General features: G+C 35.2%; 1 protein-coding gene across 6 annotated transcripts in view; it reads right to left on the bottom strand.

Annotated features, from left to right (window-relative positions):
- The window catches only part of ULK4 (unc-51 like kinase 4), a 168798-nt gene that overhangs the window by 133256 nt on the left and 8552 nt on the right, over nucleotides 1–26990 (bottom strand). For all 6 annotated transcript variants that reach the window (XM_039336096.1, XM_039336092.1, XM_039336097.1 and 3 more), the window contains exons 3-14: nucleotides 26885–26984; nucleotides 25205–25344; nucleotides 24934–25093; nucleotides 24443–24544; nucleotides 23174–23257; nucleotides 21585–21660; nucleotides 21364–21459; nucleotides 6843–6964; nucleotides 6658–6727; nucleotides 6279–6360; nucleotides 5564–5668; nucleotides 564–624 (exon numbers count right to left, since the gene is read on the bottom strand). In XM_039336096.1, coding sequence (XP_039192030.1) covers nucleotides 564–624; nucleotides 5564–5668; nucleotides 6279–6360; nucleotides 6658–6727; nucleotides 6843–6964; nucleotides 21364–21459; nucleotides 21585–21660; nucleotides 23174–23257; nucleotides 24443–24544; nucleotides 24934–25093; nucleotides 25205–25344; nucleotides 26885–26984 — 1198 coding nt within the window. The remainder of the gene's footprint in view (nucleotides 1–563; nucleotides 625–5563; nucleotides 5669–6278; nucleotides 6361–6657; nucleotides 6728–6842; nucleotides 6965–21363; nucleotides 21460–21584; nucleotides 21661–23173; nucleotides 23258–24442; nucleotides 24545–24933; nucleotides 25094–25204; nucleotides 25345–26884; nucleotides 26985–26990) is intronic.

The raw sequence follows: 26990 nt of genomic DNA, 5'->3' as shown, positions 1-26990 counted from the left end.
AAATGGACATGCATAAAATAATGTAAACAATTTGCCATACACAAAAACACTTCAAGTGATGAAGTTTCACTAAAAATAAGCACATTTTCCAAGTCAACATAGACATGATACAAATATAAATGATGGAAGCTGCATAAAAACTAACTGCTATTAATCCTAAAGATCCAACATTACCTTGGATTGGAGACAGCAGCTTTCCAGCTGCAAAGGAACAATGGAGCTTGTTGATGACTGTAAGCATCAAACACTGCCTTAAGGTAGCATTTGGCCTGATTCATCAAGCTATTCTTATATAGAATAGAGCTATTTTTATTAACCATTTACTGAATCAGAAGTAATACTGCAATTCAATAATATGCCGCAGGAACATGTATGTCATAAATTCATTCACTTAATATTATTTAAATCATGAACTGCCCTCAATTTCTAATTCAGCATGCATTTATATAGTAGTATCCATGAAATTAGAAGTAGACAAAATGAGTAGTGTCCAATGTATGCAAAAGTGTTCTTTGATAACAAGAAATAATAGCTCAAATTATCTTTATTCAATTATACTATACCTGTATACGCTGGCATATGTAAATTTTTTGTGTCAAATTTCAATGGTGTTTGTTTTACTATCTGAAAAAAAAAAGAAACTGATTTAAGGCAATCTCACAGAGAAGAAAATATATATGCCTCCATTCAGTTATAGTACCTTGAACAATAATAAACAAATGAACAGTTATTATGTCAACTATAAACCCAGAAACACATTGTAACACAAAGCTGAACCCATAGGATAAGAGTCTAGATGTCTTAAACCTCCTTTCCTAGAAGCCCATTTGAGTATATCCATTTAGCCTACTTCCTGTCTTTGTGTAGCTACCGGATAGTTACCACCACCACCTACTTCACAGGAGGACATGTTTGCCTGGCATTTACCCCTCAACACCTGTATATGAGAAAAATAGGAATTTCACAACCTTAGTGATTTGCTATAGGAAAAAAAAAAAAGATTATGAAAAGGAAATACTTGTCACCTCTTTGCTCTTATACTTTTGAGGTTTGTAACTGGGAAAATAACTCTCCGCCTTTGGGATTTGAATCAACACCAGAATATATCTAAATCAAATTTCATTAAGTAAAGATAAAAAAAATATAAAAATTCCTTTTCAACTTTAGATAGCCACATGTAAAATAACAATGATGGAGGGGAGAAAATGTACACTACCAATAAAATCACAAATAGTGCCTGTAAATCCACTGTAAAAAACTGTAAAGAATACTGTACAAGCTTAGAACATATCACGAAGTGTGATGGAATAGCTCAGAGTTGAAACATCAAGTATACAATAACTGAGCCTATAGAGATGCAATAAACATCAAAGATAAACCAAAAATTCACAGAAAATAAATATCCGAAACACAATAATATACGGGTATTTCTCAAATTATGAATGATTGCTTAGAAACATTCAAAGTTCTGACAATGGCTATCCCTGACCCACAACATACACAGTCATGTCATCGCATTTTAGAGACTTAGCAAATAGCCCATCTTTATGGTTGTTAGCTGCATCTCGTAATCATGTAACTGTGATTTATGACTTTTTTTGGTGAAAACCAGTATTTACTTCCAGTTTCCATTAAAAAAAATGCTCCTTGTTAACAATGGACTTGCTTAACGACAGTGGTGATTCACTTATGATTACTCATAATATCAAATGTGGTGGTGACCCACTTAAAGATCCGAGGACTTATGACAGTAATTATGGCTGTTAAATCAAGGAATACCTATATAAACATTTACCCATGACTACCTAAGTAACAAATCCTTGAATCAGAAGTTCCAGTCTGATTCAATCTTACCTGGATTAGTTTTGAAGTTCCTGAAATTCCTGCCTTAATTGTGAGAATCATTTCAGCCTTCCCTTCTAATTCATGCTGCCATACCTCTTCTTTATTTCCTTTCTGCAGGAGTTCTGTCTACTACTTTCCAAAAGAACAAAATGCTGTTCAATCCTAAGGAGGGAGGTGTTGGGCAATTTGACTCTCTACATAACTAAGTACAAGACACCTCAGAGGCAATGCAAAGCTGTATTTATCTATCTTTTATATTAATTGGCTGGGAATGTGGGAGCAGGCTAGCCTCCCCATTCCTTACATGCAAGAATCACCTCTACGTTTAAGGATTAGAACTCCCACAGCATCTGATTCCTTTGGTACCTGACTCTGCATTCCAGAGCTATGCTCAAATTTCACTTCAATTTTAGACATTAAAATGGCAGAATTCTCTTTGTAATGTTATGTGTAACCCTTGTAATGACTTTGTTTCAGGTCCACATTGATAGTGAAGTAATTTTGTTACATTTAAAGAAGTGTTTGATTCAGTAATATTGAAATGTTCACTTTTTCCACATAGAAACTGCTCATGGAAAAGCATTTAAGCCCTCTACAAAAATCAATTTCTCTTCGGATCTTAGACCTTCTACAATACCCAACCATTTTCAGTTACTGTAGATTTCTCCCCAAGATAAATTCTCTTTTCTCATTTAATATAAGACCTACATTCTTGGAGTCAAGCTTTAGTTCTCTTAAATACCTCTTGTAATACTATTATTTATATTATTTATAGAAATTATTTTGTTCCTATTCTATTGCTTACTATTCCAGTCCTTTCAGGGAATGCACATTACTCTGCATTCTTTTTTAATGTTATGCTAGGTTTTATTTCACAGTTTTCATTCATTTTCACAAGCTTTTATTATGGTCCCTATCTATCCCATCTGAGTATTCTAGATGCCACTAAAAAGGGATATAAATACACAGGACTTGAACACCATCAGATTACCTCATTATCAGTCATAACAACAGACCTGGTTGGAAGCAAAGTAGTTCAAACATTTGATTTATTACTCAAAATACATAAGCTTCCCTTCACTCAAGAATTCATTCTTGAGGCACTTATCAAAGTAAGGATTCAAAAGAGTGCCTGAGCTATCAGGCTTTGAATATTAATAATTAAATATAAATGTCTGATTTTTTTTTTACTGATCACTAAGTCTTTCAGCTAGCAGATCACTTCATTCTTTATAAGAACTTTGCAGATTTCTTATAAATATATATTAATTGGCAGAAAACATTAGAATCACAAACTGTGGTATATATGTGTTACAACTAGTCCTCAACTTACAGCCACAATTGAAATGAAAACTTTGGTTGTTGAACAAAACAATCATTAAGCAAGACATCACAAGACTGCTTTACTCAATGGCCATAATCTCACAACTGCTGCTTGTAGTCATTAAGCAAATTTGCAGGTCCTTAGGTGGATGGAGTCCCAGACAAGGAATATCGTGTGCTTCACAGGGCTGGGAAGACCCTGAGAGGCCTGGTGCAAGCAGTCAGTGTGTAATGTCTCTCCTCAGGAACTGAAAATCCTCCCTGCTAAAATTCAAACAGGATTTTCAGCCACTGAAGAGATACTCTTGTGAAGCTAAGTTTTCCAGTGCTTCACCCACCTACTTGAGATGTCCTACCTTCCTTATTTTATTGTGCTATTTCTTTGCTCAGGGGCTAAAAACTCTGCTTGGATTTCAGTTCTCTCTCTTCTCTGACAGCAGACTAAAGAGTTCCCTACAGAGCTCTCTGACACATTTCAGCTCTGTGCTTGCTTCAATATTTCAGCTCCATGCAAGTAGGCACAAATCTCAAATTCCTTGGCAAGGTGGTCTTTTAGCCAAACACTAGCAATGAGGAGTCTTCATAGCAGGTGGCAGCATCTTACAACCTTCCCTGCCAGGTTCCCCAGCATGGCAGAAAAAAATTACAAATGATGATCACATGATTGAGGGGCATTTGGCAACTGGTTATAAGTGCAAAGAAGTTGCCCAGTACCCAGATTACAATCCTGTGACTGTGGACAAGGAGGGAGATAATGACATTTTTTTGAACCTGCCATTAATTTAAACAATCATTAAGCAAACGGTAATAAATTGAGGACTACCTGTAATGTATTCAGTATATATCACTGGGTTAAAAAAATAGAATTACATCTTTATAATCCTAAAATATTTTATATAAAGGAGTAAATTTTATTATTACAGTGATCCAAATTTCAAATATAGATTCTCAGCCTACAGGTAGTTCTTGACTTAAATCATTTGTTTAGTGATCATTCAAAGTTACTATAGCACTGACATGTGCATCTTATGACTCATAGCAGAATCTCCATAGTCCAGTCCCAATTATGGTAATAACTCGAGAACTACCTATACTTTGAAAGTGGTATTTTTGCTAGAGCTGACCTAGAAAATGTTGTGACTGAATAATTTATGAAAAGATATTAGGAATTGTATCAGTATATTATTGGTAACAAAACATTATGTTTTAGACATTTCTCTAAAGGCAATTGTGACTACATTTTCTATCACTAAGTTATGCAGTCATAAATTATAAAGTCATGAGACTCCACTGACATCAATTCTGGTTATTCTGGAACGCATGGGTCATTACGCAGGAAGAGGCAGACATCCCAGGCAAGCAGGCCAGCAGATGAGCAGGTAGCACTAGAACAGCGGTTCTCAACCTATGGGTCGCGACCCCATTTGGGGTCGATCGACCTCTTTTGTGGGGTCGCCAAACGCGGCGATCTGCCATTTTGTCCCCTCCGGGGGCGCGCCGCGCCTCCGGGGGGGCGGTGCCACGCACGCGCGCCGCGCGTGGGGGTGGCGGCGCGCCTCCGGGGGCACCACCGCGCATGCGCACCGCACGTGGGGGCGGTGCCGCGCCTCCGGGGGTGGCGCTGCGCATGCGCGCCGTGCGCGGGGGGCCCGCCCCCATGCGCGGCCATGCCGCGCATGCGCACAACGTTTGTGTGACGGGGGTCGCCGTCACACAAACGTTGAGAACCACTGCACTAGAAGCAAGCACTACAGAACACAATAGAAGTGAAAAAGCATTGGAAGAGAGAGCAACTTTTGCCAGCTTTCCCATTGACTTTGCTTGTAAAAAGTTGCAAGGAAATGTTGGAATTCACAATCATATGACTACAACTCATTCATAATAAGCCAGGCATCCAATACCTAGATCATGATCATGTGACTCAGTTCAGACACTACAATCACTGGAACTTAGAGATGCAGTACTATATTCCTCCCCTATTCAACACCATCATAACTTTGAATAGTTAAAGAAAAGTGATCTTAACATGAGAACTATCCATATCTATAAATACATGGATCTTCTATGGCCTCTATTCAGGCTCTTTACCTATTTAACAGACCAACTTTCAGAATTATTATATCTTTACCTGGTTGCCACTTTGTCAAAAGAATACTTTCTACTTAGTATAATTTTTTAAAAGCTAAAAATCTTTTCATTAAAGTGAGGTGATATTAGTTATACAAACTATTCAACCACTAATGTGATTGCCACATTGAAAGGAAGAAACCAGAATTAGACATTAGATGGGAGTACTAAAAGTGAATGATGTCTTAATCTTATGCAAAAATATCAACTATATTATAATGTTTCTGAATATATTAGCAAATTTGTAGGCAAAAAGTTTCTGAAATACCTTCGGATTGTCAATAATAGGAGTCACAGAAAGATCAGATTCTGCGTAGATCAGTTCTTTCAGTTTGGATTCCATAGATTGCTGACTGCAGTATACACTTTTAACCTATAATATGTAAAATTATCATTTCTATTTGTTATTCTTCCCTTACAAGCAAATAATACATATTGTACAAGACACTTCATTTATGAAAGACTGAAAACATAAATATCAATGTGAAAGTTTACTTTATGACTCCCCCTCCTGTTTTGTAAAAGCCTTTATTTCTTGAGTTCTTTTTATTCCCAGGTAGCTTTTCACCCTAGCTGACTGCATTTTGAATTTTAAGAATCAGTTCTGTTTTACTGTGCCCTTTTAATCTTGAATTAATTTTTAATTTTGTTTCTAACAAGGCTGGTTTTTAGTAAAAGAGAAGCAGAAAAACATTTATATATATGAAAAGACTTATAAACGTATATTTGTTGCTATTCCCCAAGTAGCAACTTCTGACAGGCTTAACAGCCATGTTAGGTTTCACTCTCTCGATATAAATTATGGAAATAAATGTTGTTTCCTTATAAGATTTTAATAAGTTTGTTAAGTCTTATTTACAGAATTTAACCCAAAATATTATATTGGGTGGCAAATATCATTTGGAAAACTGCACATATATGCCTCATACTTAACCATGCCAAGTCTTGGAACTTCAAGTGGTAGGAGGGGCATGGAATCCTACCTTTGCTGTAGGAGTTTCATAAGTTCTCTGTGCTGAATTTGAAGATAGAACCATAGTGCTAATTCTAGGGATGGGTTGAGAACTAAAATTAGAAGTGGAAAAAAAAGAAATAATTCCAATTATTTCATGCATATTTAACAACCAGAACATTTTCAAAACTGTTGTTTATACAGACTAATCAAACCAAGATTTTCCCATGTATTAATCCTGCTTGCCCATTCCCTGAGATTTTTCCATAGAGCTAACAGATTATAAATACAATTCTTAACAACATTGTTTTATTTATTTAATGAGTAATTCTAACATGAATTTCTCTTCTTATGGGATAAGAAATTTTAATCTTAATCAATTTTCTAAAGTGCTAAACATTTTTTCATACCTGAGAAGAAATATAGATTCATTTGATTCACCATCAACAGCACTTTTAGGACGCAATTCTTCTGGACTTTCTGCCAAGAAAACTCAGTACTGAAATCAATCTGAACAAGTATCAAAATGTAGTATTTCAATCTTGCATTTTATTTCTGAATATAAATTATAAATGTATTGAAACAAAAATCTTACCTAGTTTGAAAGATTTATTAAAAAGAGTATTCTCAATTCCTGGGAACATAAATTCTGATATTTTTTTATTTTCAGAACATTTCTCAGAACTCCCAGATTCAGGGATCTTGGCATTTTCATTACTGTTTAAATAAAGGGCAATTAAATAAAGTTAATATAAAAATGCATTTTATTTAAAAAGAACTTTAACAATGAAACTATTTATAGATTACTTTATTCATAATATAGTTGAAAATAATATTTTTGATATTTATCAATAAATCAAAGAAAGAATTTACATAGAGCTACTATACTCTTGAAAATCATCTGAAAACTTCAGTTGATGCAGAATGTAGCTGCATGGGTTGTAACTGGTGTTAGTCAGCATATGTAACACCACTGCTCTGTGGGCTGCAGTAGCTGTCAGTGTGTTTCCAGGTGCAATTCTTCTCACAACAGAAGAAATCTTCCCTCAGTAGATTTCAAAAGGCTTTGATAGGGCCTCAAAGAACTCCAAAGATTATTTCCAGATTATAATGTGATGTAATTAATGCAATTAAAAGTGAAAATAATTAAATATATAACCAGTGAATAATAATATTAACAATATTTAACTTTCATTAAAGGAAAAGGAAATAAAATTGTACTTTCTTATTCTGGCCCCAACCGTATTTTGGGATGTGTGATATCAAAAAGACCAAATGTGACCCTTAGCCTGCAAAATATTGTATACTTTATCTTACAATCTGAACCTATTAGAATTTACAGTCAAAATTCAAATATGCTCTCAGTGGCTTTGGGAGGACTTGTTCAGTAAATCAGTGAAATAGGACACTGCTCTTATCAACATATTCTTCCTGCTTTCTAATGTGTCATAGATTTTTAATTGGAAGCCTAAGGCAAGGATTGTCTTTACATTTAAAATGCAGCATTAAAACACTACAGGTAATTTTTGATTTACAACTACAACGGAGACTCATTTCCAGACATAAATCATTACAGTTGTAAAATGAGATACTCTTAGAACCAGACCTGATTTACATTTTGTAATGATGGTTGTTAAATGAATCATCATGATTGTTAAGTGACTCCATGATCATTAAACAAATACTACAATCTAAGTGTGAACCCATTCTTCCAAATGAGTGGAGGTTTTTTTTGCTGGAAGTGAGCAAAAAAGGTTGCAAATTATAGTCATGGGACTGCAAGACCCTGCAGTCAGTTGTAAAGATGAGCTTTTTCCAAATGTCCAAACTGCAGGTGTGGCATGAAATTTTGTGACAGAAGTGTTTTACAGGCCATATGGTTGGTAAACATCTGTTCATCAATTGAGGACTACCTATACAAACAAACAAATTAACTGGAACTTTCTCTTGTGTCCAATATGCAGTGGTGGGATTCAAATATGTAAACAACTGGTTTTCTGTGTGGATGCCGCTTGCAGAAGTCCGTTCTGGGCCTGGGCAACAAAAAATAAGCTACCGGTTCTGCCAAATTGGTACGAACCAGCTGAATCCCACCACTGACAATATGTAGATATGGAAAGATGTATTCCAATCTACCAAAAAAAAAAAAAGCATTTTGTCCATATAACATAGAGACAGAATAGAGAGCATCATCAAGTAAGAACTCAAAGCATATACAAATATGATTAACACTCTTCCCTATAACCAACTTATTTGATCTAATATTAACAATGAAATTGAATTCAAAGTTGTTACTATTATTATCTACACTGCAATCTGAAATAACAACTGCCAGTTCTTTAACTGGGTTTCGCCTTCATACACATCAAGTACTTCCCAAGAACCTAAGATATATAATGTATTGGAGTAGCATGTGTGAATCCAAGCAGTATGGTCTTTTGTATTGACCAACTGAAATATTATTAATGTATGTATTTTCCAAGGGCCATGCAATATTTTTTGATGTGGTATCCAGTGTGCCGATAACTACTGGGACCACCATTGCTGGTTTATGCCATAATCTTTCAATTTCAATTTTTAGATCTTGATAATTTGTGACCTTCTCCAATTCTATTCTGTTATTCACACATCAATTATTCAAACTTTCTTCTTTACAACCACAATTAAATCTTGTGTGTTATGAGCCAAGACATTAGTAATTTGCATTTCAAAATCTCTTAGTATTTTACCTTGCCCATTGCCCATTTTAACTTCATGACTACTTTTTCAACTCTATGTTCTCATCATTTTTTTAACATTAAATTTTATCAATTTTTCGTTACTGGCACATGATCATTTTTACATATGTTCAACTGAATCATTTTGGTGATTGTCTATATACTATATTATAGTATAGTATTATGTTAATGACAAAGTAGTTAATAATAATAATAATAATAATAATAATGACAAGATTACGGTTTCATAACTCTCTGTTAACAAACTGTTATTGTAATCCATTTGTAGAAAATTTGCCACAGCATCTTATATATTCCAAATCATCCCAAAAGTTAAACGTAATTCATCCTGGATCAAATATGAAAATTTGTTTCTTAATGTCACTTCTTATCAATTGTTGTCTAATTAAATATAATAGATTCAGTTTCCACAGTGGGTCTATTCTCACAACAAAGTCCAAATAGCAGTGTGTTGGAATATTCATGAGCAGGAAGAGTCATGTGGTAACTCAGTCAGCCAATGTGAAGAAAGTGCTACTGAGTCTGTGCAAAAGATATTGAGTTAGAAGCTGAATTTTCAGTCTCAGGTTTGTCTCTGTATCTCTCTGTAAGAAGTCTTCATTAAGCTATGTTGCTGTAAAGAAGAATGTATGGTACTGTAAATATTTTGATATAAATATAAAGAAGTTATTTTGAATCAGCCAAATGCAGTCAACTGTGAGAGCTTCTGATTTATTTTTCACCAACAGAGAAATTAAAATTCTCTAACAGGTTATGGGCCCAGAGCTTACTAAGGACTGCATTGTAATTTAAAGCTGGAAGAAATTGCCTGTATTTAGAAAGTATAAGAACAAGGCAGAATTAGCAGAATAGCTGCAATGGAATTTAAGGAAAGCTCTGTGCCTCATTTGGGCCAGAAGAATTACATTATGTGGGCTGCTAAAATGGAATGTTTGCTGAAAGCAAAAGAGCGGTGGTATATCGTAGAAAATCCACCACAAGTGTTTGCAGCTGCTGATCAGAAAAGTCATGATCAAGCAATGGCTTATCTCATCTTGAATTTAGATGATGAACAATTTCTAAATGTTGCAATTTTAAAGACTGCAAAGGAGATTTGGTTGAAGTTGAGAGCTGTGCATGTGAATGTTTCTGCATGCAATATAGTGCAATTGTCAAGAAAACTTTACAGGGCCTGTTTGCAACCAGGTGAATCTGTGGAACAGCATTTAAATAAAATGCAAAGTTTATTTTTGGACTTAGAACAACGTGGGATTAAATTCCCTGAGTCCCAGAAGGTTTTATTGGTGTTGAACAGTTTAGATAAAACCTGGGACACAGTTTCTGCGATATTTGGGTGTAAAGAAGAGCAAGACTTAAATTTTGAGGCTTTAAAGGCATGTTTAATAATGAAGAAGAAAAGCAACATTTTAGAAGCAGCCACAGGAGGTGAAATTCCTGAGGAGGGGATCCACACTGCGAGTCTCTGAAGAAGAAACATTTTGCAAGCAGAGGGCTCAACAAGAAAAGAATTGCTACATTTGTGGAGCAAAGACACATCTGAAAAGGAACTGTTTGCAGAGGAACAATTTGCAGCGAAGGACATTTGTGCAAGCAAAAAAGACTGATTTGCAAAAGGAACATTTTGGTGTTGCAAAAGTTTGCTATAGCAACAACAGAGACAAATGGCTAATAGATAGTGGGGCAAGTCAAACAATTGTTAATGACTCTGAATTATTTTGCAGGTTTGTTCCAGTAGCACAAGAAGCTGTGGCTTTGGCAAATGTCCAGAAAGCAAAAGTCATCGGAAGAGGCAATGTAAAAATTCCATATTTGGAATCAAAGTTTACCAATGTGCTTTGTGTACCTGAGATGGAACATAATTTGTTAAGTGTGTCTAATTTAGACAAACAAGGTTTTGAAATTATTTTTGTAAATGGGAAGTGTCTCATCAAAAGGAATGGGAATATTTGTGCAGAAGGCATAAAGGAAGATAATCTATATGTATTGCAGGGACGAAAGGTTCAATGTTCCCATATATTTAAGAATGTTGCAGAGCATGATTCGTGTGTTCATCTTCTACATAGAAGACTTGGCCATGCAAGCTTTAAAGTTTTGCAACAAATGCAAGAGTTTGCAGAAGGGCTAAATTTGAAGGGATGCAAAACATATTTGGACTGGGCAGTATGCAAAGCATCGAAGTCAAAGCATTCCCATTTAGTAAATATAGCACAAGACAAACAAAAACAGCTCTAAAGCTAGTCCATGCAAGCCAGTTTGGGAGGAGCAAAATATGCACTGGTAATTGTTGATGATTATAGCAGGTATTCATTTTGCTACTTGCTTAGAGGTAAGACAGAAGTGCTACAACAATTCAAATAGTGGGTAAGTTTTGTAGAGAGAAGGTACAGACAACAAGTGTGTCAGTTGCAAACTGACAGAGGTACTGAATTTATGTCAACTAAATTCCAACAATGGTTGGGGCAGTTGGGGATAAGACACAGACGTACAAATCCTTACACAGCAGCAGAGAACGGTGTAGCTGAAAGAAGGAATGGTGTTTTGCAAACAATGAAAGATTCATTATTAGAGGATTCTGGTATAAGCAGGTCATATTGGGGAGAAGCCATCTTGACTGCCAATTATATAGTTAACAAGCTGTGGAGTTCCTCCATTAATAATACTCCATATATGGGAGAAAGCCATCACTGGCACATTTGAAAATTTTTGGAAGTACTGCATGGGTACATATTCCGAAAGCAATCAGAAGAAAGGGACAGCAAAAGGCAAGAAAGCTCAGGTTTGTGGGCTATAAGCCAGGGTCAAAAGGATATCGCTTTAGCGATGGAAGTAAAAGAATTGTAATTTCAAGGTCTGCTAATTTTGCAGAACAAAATTGGGACAGAATTAATGCAAATTCTGGGTATTTATCACTTAATGACGGTGATCTATTTAACAACAATAACTCATCTAATGATGGAAAAATGATTATTAAATATGTCAATGTTCAGGGAGGAGAGGCTGAACAAGACATGAAGCCAGCTAGACTTCAGACACAGGAACAGTTAATACCACGTAGGTCAGAGCGATGTAACAAAGGAATTCTGCCTGACAGATATTCTGCCAGCAAGGTAAAGGTTTGCAATGTATGGTATGAGCCAAGAAGTTATAAAGAGGTGTTGGCATTACCAAAAGCTGAACAAGAAAGATGGAAGGAGGCCATGGATAAAGAGATGAAATCCATGGGAGACCATGAAGTATTTAAATCAGTGACTTTGCCACAGGGAACCAAAGCTGTGGGTTGTAAGTGGGTATATAAGAAAAAGGTATTGCCAAATAATGATATACAGTATAAGGCCAGGTTAGTGGCACAAGGTTTTTCACAATTAAAGAATGTGCATTACGATGAAGTATTTGCGCCAACTGTGAAAAGTGAGAGTATAAGATTAGCACTGGCGTTGGCAGCGGCATATAAGCATAAAATCTGGCACTTTGATATCACAACTGCATTCCTCAATGTTGAGTTAGAGGAAGAAATTTATATGATCCAAGCACCAGGATATGAAATTGCAAAACCTAACATGGTATATAAATTAAACAAGGCTATTTGTGGGCTGAAGCAGTCAGCCAGAAACTGGAATATCTGTTTAGATACTGCTTTAAAGGGTCTTGGATTTAAGAGTTGCAAAGCTGATAATTGTATATATACTGGACAGTTACAAGGAAGGAATTGTCTACTGTTATCATTTGTGCATGATCTTTGCTTCATCACAAAGGATGCATCACAAGTCAAGGAATTTGCTGATAAATTAGGAAAGAAATTTGAATTAAAGAATCTAGGAGAAATAAAAAAATTATCTTGGTGTAAAGATACAGAAAAATGAAAAAGATGGTTATATTCTCAGTCAAAGGAGAAAAATTGAGCAGTTATTGGAGAAATATAATATGAAAGACTGCAATACTGCTCCCACACCCATGAGTACGGATTTTTATAATAGTTTAAGTGCGGACAAAGGTGAAACCTGTGATCAAGAGATATATCACTCAGCAATAGGGAGTTTGTTATATCTGTCACAGTGGTCCAGACCAGACATAGCTTGCGCAGTAAACATTTTGAGTCGTTTTACTGCAGCACCTACAAAGTTACATTGGATGGGTGTAAAAAGGATTCTCAGATATTTAAAGGGAACTATAAATTTGGGTCTTCAAATACAGATTACTGAGGAATTGAAATTAAAGTGTCATGTCGATAGTGACATAAAATGACATAAACACAAGGAAATCAAATTCTGGGATTATAATATTGTTTGGAAGGACTATGATTGGATGGAAGTCCAGAAAACAAACAACTGTTGCTATTTCAATAGCGGAAGCAGAGTTTATTGCTTTATCTGAATTGTGTTCTGAAGTAACATGATATGTACAATTGTTGCAAGATTTAAATATTAATGTAAAAGAATCTGTAAAGGTATTTGAAGACAATGCTGCCTGTATAAAAATGGCAACTGGTGACAGGGTGGAGAACAGAAGTAAACATAAAGTATTGTAATGTCAGGGAAGCTGTAGAAGGAAAATTGATTAGTTTACATCATTGTTCTGAAGATAATTTGGCAGACATGATGACTAAACCATTGGGTAGTGTTCACTATGGAGAATGTATTAAGTCAATAGGTCTGATGTCTCTTCCTGTCATGAAGGGAGGAGTGTTGGAATATTCATGAGCAGGAAGAGTCATGTGATAACTCAGCCAATGTGAAGAAAGTGCTACTGAGTCTGTGCAAAAGGTATTGAGTTAGAAGCTGAATTTTCAGTCTCAGGTTTGTCTCTGTATCTCTCTGTAAGAAGTCTTCATTAAGCTATGTTGCTGTAAAGAAGGATGTATGGTATTGTAAATATTTTGATATAAATATAAAGAAGTTATTTTGAATCAGCTAAATGCAATCAACTGTGAGAGCTTCTGATTTATTTTTCACCAACAGAGAAATTAAAATTCTCTAACACAGTGGCTTTCAGTTAAGTGTAGCAAATCCATTTTCCAATCTCCCTCAGACTTTGTAGGAAAAAAGAATGTCACTCATTCAGACTCTAAATATTGTAAGGATATGCAGGTTTGAATTTCAAAGAGATGCATAGTTCTCTGGCTATGGGGATATCTTTTTGGACTGTGACTTTCAGATCAGAATTCTTTTGTGAATCTTTATCCAGAGCTACATGCCTCTGCATATTTTCCTTGGCTATTATCATCTTATCAAACTTTTTTAAAAAAAACTTTCAACTAAAAGCTGCATGCTACTCAAAAGTATTTTTTTAGATTTTAGCCACAGTTGTTTGTCTGTAATCTGATAGATTTTACTTTGTATAATTTGATCAAAAACAAAGAACAATGAAGCAGAAGGGGGGGGGGAGATATTTTCTGGATATTTCAATCCAAGTTTAAAAGAAAAATTCAAAAGCATTTTGAAATTCAAAAAGTACAAAAATCCTGTTGAGCATCCAATATTAATGTAAATTAAATGAAAGCATGTCATCCAGAAACGCACCTTGCTTTCTTATAGGGAGAAAAAGGTTATTCAGAACAACACAAATCAAAGAAAAAGAAAAAAAACAGTCTAGTAAGGGGCTGAAATAAATCAGCATTCAACTGAGAGCAAAAAACAAAGTAAAACAATAAATAAAAAAAGTGGAAGTTAAGAACCCAGGTATTCTTAAAAAAACAAAACTGCTGACAGGAGGATAGATTCAATCAGTAACTTTCCAACTACTTTCAGAGGCAACTGGACTCTTCAAGATTCCCCTTACCAAATGAGTCCGTGGCTGTACAAAAATTGTCTTCAGTCATTCCTGAGTGCTCCTATTAAAATTCAGGGAGCCCCACTGCCAAAGAACTAGCTTGGGCAGCAAAAAGAAGCAGATCATCAGTAAAAAAAAAAAGCCTCTTACCATATAGCAGCCATCTTGGGAAAGAGTGGCTTTGCAATTCTTTAAACAAATTATGAATCAGAAGTTGGTCATTTGTACCTATGCTTTTCTTTTTATTTTCTTTCTGTTCTACTGGAAAGATATTATTCTCTTTTAAATAATCTTGGATGTTATGTGCCATAATGCCCTGGATTGTATGCAAGCATGTTAGTGACCTATTAGTTGTCCCTTTCCCTGAGTCTTTTAAAATTAGTTTTAAATAGGTTTTGCCAGTTATTAATCAGTCACCAATATATTCTTTATGCCAGTGGGCTGCGGACAGGCTGGCCAGTGCGCGCCTGTGTGCACGCACCCCCCCATTTGTGCTAGTGCCACAGCTGTGGGTGCGAAAACAGGACTATACGCTGTGAAGCACAAAAATGGGCCACCGCCACACCTCGGGGCACAAAAACTGGACCCTGCCATGCCTCAGGATGCAAAAACAGGAGGTTGCCATGCCACAGGGTATGAAAAATGCAAGAATGAGGCAGGGCTAGTATCATGCGGGTGCTAGCCCTGCCGTTTGCATCTCACGCATGCGTGCGGCCCCATGCACATGCACACACACACGCATGTAAAATGCTTCTCCCTCCCTTTCCCTCCAGTTTGCCAACTGAGAAAAGTTGGTGACTTCTGCTTTATGCAATACTTCATTAAGCTGTTTAGCCATAACTGCATATAAACTACTCAAATATTTGAGCCATGCAATCAATCATTTCCAGGAAAACTCCAGTTTTCACCTTTTTCACTTGATTTTTAACTATTTCTGCAGTTATTGTTAATTCTTTGATTTGATTTTTACAAATTCATTTTCAATTTTTTTATTCATCCAGCATAATTATTATATTAAGTTTCCACAGACCTTTTCAAAACTAGATTGTTTCATTCATTCATTTACCTACTTATCGTCCTACCTACTTGCTATACTTAACAATCTAAGATAGAAGCAAACAATTAAAAATCAAATGTAAGCAAACATAATTAATAAAAATGCAAAACCTGCCTGGAGTTCCTGCTAGAGTCTAATTAAGAAGGAAATCAGTATCCTGCATTTTCTGGACCATGACAAGAACTCATATCTGAGATTTCAAGTTGATTCACAGAATCACAACCTAACTGTACAATATCATACATATATACGTAATAGCTGCTAAAAAACTCTACACAAATACAACCTGCATTCATGGGCCCTGCTCACAATATCACTTCTATAGCTTAACTATCTTATAATAGAGAAAGTTTATTTCAAGAAATATTACAAACTAATCATTCATGAACTGGGCCAACGTTCCATATGAAAAAGAAGTTTAGCCTTATAGTATTTCTAAAATAATCAAGAATGGCAGAAAGGACTGTGATGTGGAGGTTATTGTACATCTTGGCACTAATGATCTGTCCCAAAAAGATGTACTCTCTGTGCAGAATGATTTCCAGAGCTTGGGGAAGGAACTTAGCAGAATAGGCTGTAGGCTTACTTTCTCAGAGGTTTTACCAGTGTATAAGGAGCAAAACGGAAAAGGCCAGCGCATAGCACAATTCAATATGTGGCTAAAGGAGTGGTGTAAAGGGGAAGGCTTTGGATATATTAGTCACGATGTCAGTAGCTGGTCCAATCAAAAGATGTACAAAAGAGATGGTTTGCATCCATCAAAAAAAGGGACTGAGTTACTCGGCTATAAATTCACAGATTTTCTGGAGGGAAATTTAAACTAAACAGCGGGGACAGGGAGTTAATTGATACGGAACAACCCTGTCCCCGGCAATTTAAAAACTATAGGGCTATCAGTGCATGTAGCATAGATGTGTGTGTGGACAAGAATACCAACCTTGCTATCAAGCAAAATTAAGCCTCTAATAGCGAGTGCCACATAAAGTGCACTAACCAAATAGGTGGTAAGACAATAGGGGAACTCAGGCACCACACAGGTTATGTAGAAAGGAAACACAGGGCCACCCACAAAGGACTCAAATGTTTATACACCAATGCACAGAGTATGAACAGCAAACAGGGTGAACTAGAAATTCAGGTTAATGAGGGCAGATACGATATTGTTGCCATTACGGAAACATGGTGGGATGAAACCCACACATGGAACACACAGCTAGAGGGATTTAAATTATTTAAAAGAAACAGACCAAATAAAAGAGGAGGTGGAGTTGCTCTCTATATAAGAAATAACTACATCTCCACAGAAATAGAGTACAACAATGATAAAAACTGTCTTGAATGCATTTGGGTCAATATAAAAGGGGGGGGGAATGACATTGCCATAGGTGTATACTACAGACCACCCAACCAAACAGAGGAAATAGATGAACTTTTTGCTAGTCAGCTAACTAAGGTATGTAGGAAGCACATCACAATAGTAATGGGGGACTTTAACTACCCTGACATCAACTGGGAGACAAACTCCGCACCAAGTGGAAGATCAAACAGGTTCCTGGCAAACCTAGCAGACAACTTTGTCTCCCAAAAAGTAGAGAAGGGAACTAGGGGATTAGCCATTTTGGATCTAATTCTCACTAACAGAGATGAAATGATAGAAGGTGTTGAAGCCATAGGAACCCTGGGAGGAAGTGATCATGCAATATTAGAATTCAACATTATAGAAGCACAAGCAATAGAACACAGTCAAACTAGAGTCTTAGACTTCAAGAGAGCTAATTTCAATAAACTTAGAGAGGGCTTGGGAAGGATTCCATGGATGAGAATCCTCAAGGGGAAAACAACTCAAGAAGCTTGGGAAATTTTGAAAAATGAGATAATAAAAGCACAGTCTAGCACAATACCAACAAAGAGGAAAAACAACAGCTCTCAAAAGAAACCAGCATGGCTGCATAAAGAACTCTCTGACAAATTGAAAGATAAAAAGGACAAGTATAGAAAGTGGAAAGAGGGGAACATAACTAAGTCAGAATATCAGCAAATAGCCCGAGCCTGCAAAGATGAAGTGAAGAAAGCCAAGGCTCAAAATGAACTAAGGCTTGCGACCAAAGTCAAAAATAACAAAAAAAGCTTCTTTCAACATGTAAAAAACAAGAAAAAAGTGAAGGAAATGATTGGTCCATTAGTGGGTGGAAGTGGCAAGAAGGTGACAAGCAACAGGGAGAAAGCAGAACTATTTAACTCATTTTTTGCATCTGTCTTTACACAAAGGGAAAAAACAGACCAACCTATCAAAAATAGTGCCATAAAAAACAAAACAGAAACACAAGTTAAGATAGGCAAGAAAATGGTTAGTGAGCACCTGTCCAGCCTAGATGAGTTCAAATCGCCAGGACCAGATGGATTACACCCCAGAGTTCTCAAGGAACTGGCAGATGTGATATCGGAGCCACTGAACTATATTTTTCAAAGATCCTGGAACACAGGGGAACTACCAGAGGACTGGAAAAGAGCTGATGTAGTTCCCATCCTCAAAAAAGGAAAAAAAATGGATCCAGGAAATTACAGACCTATCAGCCTGACCTCAATACCTGGGAAGATCCTGGAAAAGATAATCAAACAACGAATCAACGAACACCTAGAGGCAAACAAAGTCATTACTAAAAGCCAACATGGGTTTGTCAAAAATAGATCATGCCAGACAAATCTTATTGCATTCTTTGACCAAGTGACAAAATTAGTGGATCAGAGGAATGCTGTGGACATAATTTACTTGGACTTCAGTAAGGCATTTGATAAAGTAATAATAATAATAATAATAATAATAATAATAATAATAATAATAATAATAATAATAATAATAGTAAAGTTGGAAGGGACCTTGGAGGTCATCTAGTCCAACCCCCTGCTCGGGCAGGAAACCCTACACCATTTCGGACAAATGGCTGTCCAGTCTCTTCTTAAAAACTTCCAGTGTTGGAGCATTTACTGCTTCTGGAGGCAAGCTGTTCCACTGATTAATTGTTCTCACTGTCAGGAAGTTTCTCCTTAGTTCTAGGTTGCTTCTCTCCTTGATTAGTTTCCACCCGTTGCTTCTTGTCCTGCCTTCAGGTGCTTTGGAAAATAGCTTAATTCCCTCTTCTTTATGGCAGCCCCTGAGATATTGGAATACTGCTATCATGTCCCCCCTTGTCCTTCTCTTCGTTAAACTAGACATACCCAATTCTCGCAACCGTTCCTTATATGTTTTAGCCTCCAGTCCCCTAATCATCTTTGTTGCTCTTCTCTGTACTCTTTCTAGAGTCTCAACATCTTTTTTACATCGTGGTGACCAAAACTGGATGCAGTATTCCAAGTGTGGCCTTACCAAGGCACCAAGTAGATCACAACCTACTACTTGACAAGATAGAAAAATGTGGGGTAGACAGAACCACCACCAGATGGATCCGTAGCTGGCTGACCGGCCGTACTCAGCGAGTGGTCCTCAATGGAACTGCATCTATATGGAGGGAAGTGTGTAGTGGGGTGCCCCAGGGCTCTGTTCTGGGCCCAGTACTCTTCAACATCTTCATCAACGATTTGGATGAAGGGATAGATGGGGAACTCATCAAATTTGCAGACGACACCAAGCTGGCAGGAATAGCCAACACTCCAGAAGACAGGCTTCAGATACAGAAGGATCTGGACAGACTTGAACACTGGGCACTAACTAACAAAATGAAATTCAATGGTGAAAAAAGCAAGGTTCTACATTTAGGCAAGAAAAACCAAATGCACAAGTACAGCATAGGTGGCACCATGCTCAATAGTAGTAACTGTGAGAGGGACCTCGGAGTCCTAGTAGACAATCACTTAAATATGAGCCAGCAGTGTGCTGCAGCTGCCAAAAAGGCCAACACAGTGCTAGGCTGCATTAACAGAGGGATAGAATCAAGATCACGTGAAGTATTAATACCACTCTTCAATGCCTTGGTAAGGCCACACTTGGAATACTGCATCCAGTTTTGGTCACCACGATGTAAAAAAGATGTTGAGACTCTAGAAAGAGTACAGAGAAGAGCAACAAAGATGATTAGGGGACTGGAGGCTAAAACATATAAGGAACGGTTGCTAGAATTGGGTATGTCTAGTTTAACGAAGAGAAGGACAAGGGGGGACATGATAGCAGTATTCCAATATCTCAGGGGCTGCCATAAAGAAGAGGGAATTAAGCTATTTTCCAAAGCACCTGAAGGCAGGACAAGAAGCAACGGGTGGAAACTAATCAAGGAGAGAAGCAACCTAGAACTAAGGAGAAACTTCCTGACAGTGAGAACAATTAATCAGTGGAACAGCTTGCCTCCAGAAGCAGTAAATGCTCCAACACTGGAAGTTTTTAAGAAGAGACTGGACAGCCATTTGTCCGAAATGGTGTAGGGTTTCCTGCCCGAGCAGGGGGTTGGACTAGATGACCTCCAAGGTCCCTTCCAACTTTACTATTATTATTATTATTATTATTATTATTATTATTATTATTATTATTATGGCTACAGTTCTTAACAACTAAACAATAAATACACCAGACTTTTTTCAACCATGTGATTTTTCAAACATTTTTAATCTTACTAATATTTCTAAACTATACAGGAGCCATTGTAATAATCATTTTGTCACAGCTAAATATTTTAGCTTATATATTGTAGTGGTTTTGCTATTGTATTTCAGCTGTCTATAATTATTATTATTATTTACTCTATTGTCAATTTTCTGTTTTTACTATTCTTATTTGTTGCCTAGGAAACATATTTGACTATGTAATGCTCATAAGTCTTTAAAACAATACATTGTAGAATAATCTCTAGCTTTCATGGTTCCAATAGAAGAGACCAAATAAATCAGAACTCCAAGGCTAGAGAATTCCTCAAAGAACATGTTCATTGGTTATATAGTATCAGCACAATCAAAAGTGAAACCAAGTCTGAAATCCCCTCCAAAGAGAAACACCATTACAAAGTTAAACTTCCCACCCCATTGCTATGCAATCACCTATATGTCCCAATAGAATAGTTTGGCAGACTTTCTAACCAAATGTTCACATCCCCCACCTAACCGACAGAAGTGACCTTGGTTTCCATGGGACAGTAAAATGTTTAGACTAACAGAAATCTTTCGCATAAGCTCCCATTCTTGTGGTAACCTAGAACAAGCAAGATGGCTGCAGCCAGGTTCGTTGTAGAGTTGATAATAGCAAGATTAGTATAACTGACAGATTCAAAAGAATTATATCACAGATCTTTACAATTATTAATACATTTTGAGATACATTTTTATGTTTCTTCCATTTACTGCTACAAAGCTAGTCATTTCTATGATATACTATTGTCTAAAAATTAAGACTGCAGCCAAAGGCAAAAAATATATAAATATTAAAATGTTATGGCCAAAGTTTACTTTGTCAGAAACCTCATGGATTAATGAGTTAAAGTGAGCTCTGATGCACAAAAGATTACACTGTATCAGGTTTCTTAGACAATATTTCAATTTTAAAACTAAGTTAAATTCTATGCAGTGTACCATACCTGCAATTTGTATCTTGGCTGGAAACAGATTCAGTGGGAGTTTGGATAAAGGCATCTTGCCAAAAAGGATGCTTTAATAGTTGTGTCCAAGTTGATCTTTAATGCAATTAAAATATTTATTTTAAAACCCAACAAGTAAAGATAATTTAAATATCAGAAAGTGTAATTTTTAAAAGTTATGTATACAAATGTATGAATATTAATATGAAATAACCTTTCACCTTTTCTGAGGATCCTTTTCAAATAAAGAGTCAAGCAGATTAAGGAAGTTTGAAGAGGGTTTTAGAAGTGTTGATTCTAAAAAGCAAATACATATTGTATTATTGTATTTCATAACAAAAAGGTGATTTTAATAAGTAAAACAAACTTCTAAAAACAATGAATTATGAATACAATTTAAAAATTAATTCAAATATTTTCTTATTGAAGAAGATATTTGAAGAATCTCAAATTCAGCAATTTAGGGAAATATCTGATTATCACAGTAATTCCTAACCTTTATTTCCATAAATTGGAGGAGAAAAATGTATGTAGCGGTCCCAAAAACATTTCATTGTGTTAGACAGCAATAAAATTGATAATTTTGAGAACATAAAGTCATTTTTCATCTATCATTATTGATCTAATTTCTAAAACAAATATTTGACATAGTAATATAAAAGCAAAACTGTAATAGACTAAATATGCATGTTATGTATTATTTCATTTTAATTAAATTCCTGCTGCCATTTTTACAGAATATTGTTTGATAAATGCCCATTTCACCTTGAATTTGAAACATGTCCCTAATGTCCAATTGGTTTTCATCCCCCAGAATATCATCATAGAAATACATTTACTCTTCAAATATTACATAAAAGTTACAACCAACATTTCTCCTAAATATTCTTCCCCAGTTGTTTTTATGATATTTTAATTATTAATGTTACAAATGCTAGAATAGCAAAACATAACCTTGTTAAAATAACAGACTGGTATTAAATATTCATCTAGAAATTATGTGAAGCAGAATTACTAAATTTAAATGTGAGTCTTGTAATTTATCATTTTTCTCATTTTCTTTTATTAATCAATGAGGACTAAGTCTGCAGTTTTCCAATTGGCAATGTTTTATTAGGAAGCACTGATTTTCAGAGGAAGCAGGAATATGTACCGTTATAGGAGAAAAAATGAATTTCTAAAAAAAAGAACAAAGCCAGAATATTTTTTGTCCCACTTTTCATACCTGACCAAGTTTAAATACATCACTTATCTGGAACACTGAGTCCAAGTGCATTGCCTCTTTTGCATCTTTTATCTTACTGAGCACTAGAAATAATGAGCTAGGAAACAAAATATAATCCCTTATTCTTTGCTCTGGTTTTTCTTGTTTACTACAGACAGGACAGATTATTTTTCTTATAATAGTATACAAAATATTTTAGATTAAAAATAAAATATCCCATTTCAAGGCTGGGCTTGAGGGATAGCTATTTAATATATTAAATGTGGCTACTCCTATTGTTATGGAAATTTAGACAGAGCTGTCTTGATATTGAAACTTCAAGAAAAAGGAAAATAAGTTGAACACTTTAAGTAGATATACTGCATTCAGAAAATTTCCAAGTTTTAAACAGTTCATATTCAAAATGTTTTTCATACCCTACTTCCTTCTCTTTTCCCTTCTTATGAATACAGAAAATTCAAGAGATATAGATTTAATAACTTCCTTAATGTTACCTCTCCGTTAGGACTTTAAACAATTGTTATACTGGGCAAGAAATGAGAATTCCAGGTGACCTCAACATTTTCTCTACATGAAGAACCATACCTTTCTGTTTAGGTGGGGCAGGATCTTCATGTAAAATGTGTTCTGTTAATTCAACAATGTTTTCTGAATTGAAAGGAGGTCTTCCTATAAAACATATATTTGTAGCAGATTTCACTAAAACTTTAAAAAAATGGAGCAACAAAAATTTATTAAAGTTCATTTAAAAGCACACACTCACTGCATTCAGCATTTAAAATCACTAGAGCATTGATACCATCACATAAACTGACCTCCAACAGGGCATTGATTTTATGATCCCCCAACATAACGTAAAGACACAAAAAATCTTATCATTGAATTTCAGTGCAATCCCATGTAAGCATGGTGAAATCTTAAACAAGATTTTGTTGTTCTTATATGAGAGTTCACAAAATAGTCCAACTCTCCAATTTTTTTACCATTGTTACATTAGCCTTTTAATTTTATTATCAGGGCTGAGGAGGAGACAGGCATCATTCTAATAACTCCAGGTACGCCCATGAATCTAGGATAAAAACTCCTAAATATAACAAAATCAGTCTTGCACAATAACATAACAAAACATTTTTGTAGCTCTACTTGGTAATTCAACAGAACTTAAATGCAAATAGAGTGCAATAGATAGCTCCCAGCACATTTCCTAAGGATGAATTATTTACACACCTGTAACCAAAGCAACACAACAGGAGTTTATCACTGCTGTATCATTGTTGATAAAAATATGACAGATGATTTTATACAAAAGGGTTTAAGAGAAACCAAATAAATTAATTTTGCTTTAATGTGGAAAATGTTAATATGTGAATCCAGGCAGGGTGGTCTTCTCCCTCTGTCCCAACTCTGAAGTTTAGTAATAATGGTACCATTTTCTTTAGACAAATACCAATGGTTGCATTGGTTGCCTGAATCAAACGATATATTTATTTTAAAAATGAACTGTTACTCTTTGACCAATAACACATAATTCTACAGTTATACTCTGATAACCTCACACATCACTAAGGTTTTCGTTAAGTTTAGCTCAGATTAAGATGTTTGTCCTCTGCTAATGGAAATTCCCCAAGTCTTATACTATGATTTTCTAACTCTATTTTAATGTTTGTATTTTCTTTTGTGTTATTTTAATCTGAATTATGGATGAGGAATTGTATGTCTAAGATTTACTTGCAAGGAAATTCACATAAAGTCATGAAGACAGGACACATAAACTCCAAACCCTAACTTCTATTAATATTTATGGTATTAATTAAAACTGTAATACTAATTATACAAACATGAATCTTGTAATACCTGAAAACATTTCATACAATAGGCAGCCCAAACACCAAAGATCACTGGCTACAGAAAAATCAGCTCCTTTAATCACTTCTGGTGCAGTGTATACCAATGAACCTGCAAAATAAAATAACGAGCAATTCTTTATTCAGATGTTATATAAAGGGCATCCTTCTAAGACCTACAAGGTTTTCCAATCCTATGCTTCTTAGAAACTCATGGAATGATTGCTAAGACTTAGTTCTAATGCTGACATCTATCAGTGTATAACTGACTTCTTATAGTCAGATGCAACTTCAAAAGAAATATAGTAACATTCAAATATAAAGACAAATAATCAGCTATATCTATATAAGAAAATGTCCAAAGAGGGATATTTATCACTATTATTATTCAGTGAAGTAAACGGTCATTATTGAACTTGTCCTCACATTAGTTAATGAAAAATTATCATATACATTGATTAGAATTTAGCTGTTGCTGCATTTAAATGTTTCAATATATACCTCTGATTTTATTTTTCAAAATTTCTTTTGTGCTTCCAGAACTACTATCTCCTGGCTCTTCTGTGCCAATCAAACCAAAAAAATCTTCTAGATTTTCACCTTCTGCTCTTGCCAAGCAAAAATTACTGAATTTCAAAGTGCCAGGTCCTTCCAAGAGAATCTGTAAAGTTAAACACAAACTGAAGTACCAAGTAGCAATTTCCTGAATTTAAAAGGAATTATTTAATTATTTTCAGAAATCATATATCAGTGCAAATATATGTTCCCTTACCTTCCTAGGTGTGAGATCACAGAAAATAATTCCAAGCTCATGTATATGATGCAGTCCAGTAACCAAATCAATACCAAATTCTCTGATGACATTCTCAGGTAGATGTTCATCTTGAGCAATTAACATTTCTAATGATCCACCTGGGAAGTATTTATGAATCATTAAAACAGTAATCTCATCTCTGCAGTGCTAATTTTGTTAAAAAATTAAGCTGATTTCTATGAAAAACATGTAATTTTCATGAATGAAAGGAGGAGAAATATGCTCAGATTTTATTATGCATTGTCTGATGGAAAGATGATTGCTGGCATTTTATTTAATAAATCTTATATAAAAAATGTTCTTTCCTGTCTCCAGTTAAATCTGTACTAGCTTAAGAACACTCCCTTTCTGCATTTCAAGTCAATGACTAAACCTATTGTTAATCTATTCAACAGTAGGACTGTTATTTAGAACTGATAAATTTATTTCAAGATAAGTGATAAAACATTATCTAAAAATTCAGTTAAGGATCCAAAGAATCATGTTAATAATAAAAGATACCAATATAGAAAATAGAACAATAGATATGATAAAAATCAGGAGCTGGTTAATAATACATAAAAATGAAACCAGTGAAGTTTGAATTCTGTTTATTTAACATTCCTAGAAAAAGAAAAAGGTCTTCCTCAGGGAATGAAAGAATATTTGCAATGTATATAACTAATGGAGCATCTCCAGTAAAATCACCATTTTCCTAATGGCAGCTTGCTTCATTTGATTAAGTCCTCTGATAAAGTATTTAGATTTAATTGAGTATATATGGAATTATCCTTCAGATAGGCTGGTAAGTTATTTAGAGTTTGATAGGTAAACATTAGTACTTTGAAACAAGGCAAATAAGGGCTGTCATCTAGCACAATACTGGCATATGATAATGTCAGCCATTCCACTATGAACAATCTATCTCTTTTCTTATGAAAGTTATAGAACATTGTCTAAATCAGCTTTATTCTGATTAGTTTAATTCTGAAAGTATAATTATCTGATATTACAAATCCATCACTGTCCAGTAACAGAATAAGAGAGTTAGAAAGGAGTTTGGAAGTCTTCTAATCCAACACCCATGCTCAAGCAGAAGACCTATATTGTTTCAGAGAAATGGTTGTCCAATCTCTTCTTAAAAGCCTCCAGGATCTACCATTGGCCTAGCAAACTGACAGGAAATACAAACTGAGAAAGTGTGATGTAGTATAGGCAAAGACGGGAAACTATTTCCAAGTTCACTCAAAATTATGTCCGATATAAGTCTTACAAGGAAAGGGGGGGGAAAAAGCATGTGAAAGCTCTTAAATGAATCATAGTTCTTTGAATTTTGGTGTTTATATTTAAAATTGAAAGACCCAAACATCATAAGACTGAAAAGAATCAAATATTGTCCTATAATGATAGCATTTCTGAAATTGCTGAATGTCTTTCCAAAACAACTCTTGTCAAATTTTCCTTTGATTTTATGATATTCATTTTTATTGATTTAATCTTTGGTTGTTGTTTGTTGTTTTTATTGTCGCTATATATTCACCTGTGGTTTTACATGTTACCATGGATTTTTTAAAATTATATTCTACGTAAGCTTCCAGGAGTCTTTTTTTATTATGGTATAAAATTTTTTTCATAAATAAATAAATATCATCCTCTCACCTGTGCACAATTCCACCACAAGCCAGAGATGGTTGCTTGTTTCATACCATTCATAAAATGTTACTATGTTCTTATGTCTAATTTCATGAGTTAGACGTACCTATAA

This window comes from Crotalus tigris, unplaced genomic scaffold (genome assembly GCF_016545835.1).
Source record: "Crotalus tigris isolate CLP2741 ecotype Arizona unplaced genomic scaffold, ASM1654583v1 scf7180000017666.27876245, whole genome shotgun sequence".
In the NCBI taxonomy this organism is placed as follows: Eukaryota; Metazoa; Chordata; class Lepidosauria; order Squamata; family Viperidae; genus Crotalus; species Crotalus tigris.
The sequence above is the reverse complement of the archived record's forward strand: the minus strand, read 5'-3'. Positions and strand labels throughout refer to the sequence as shown.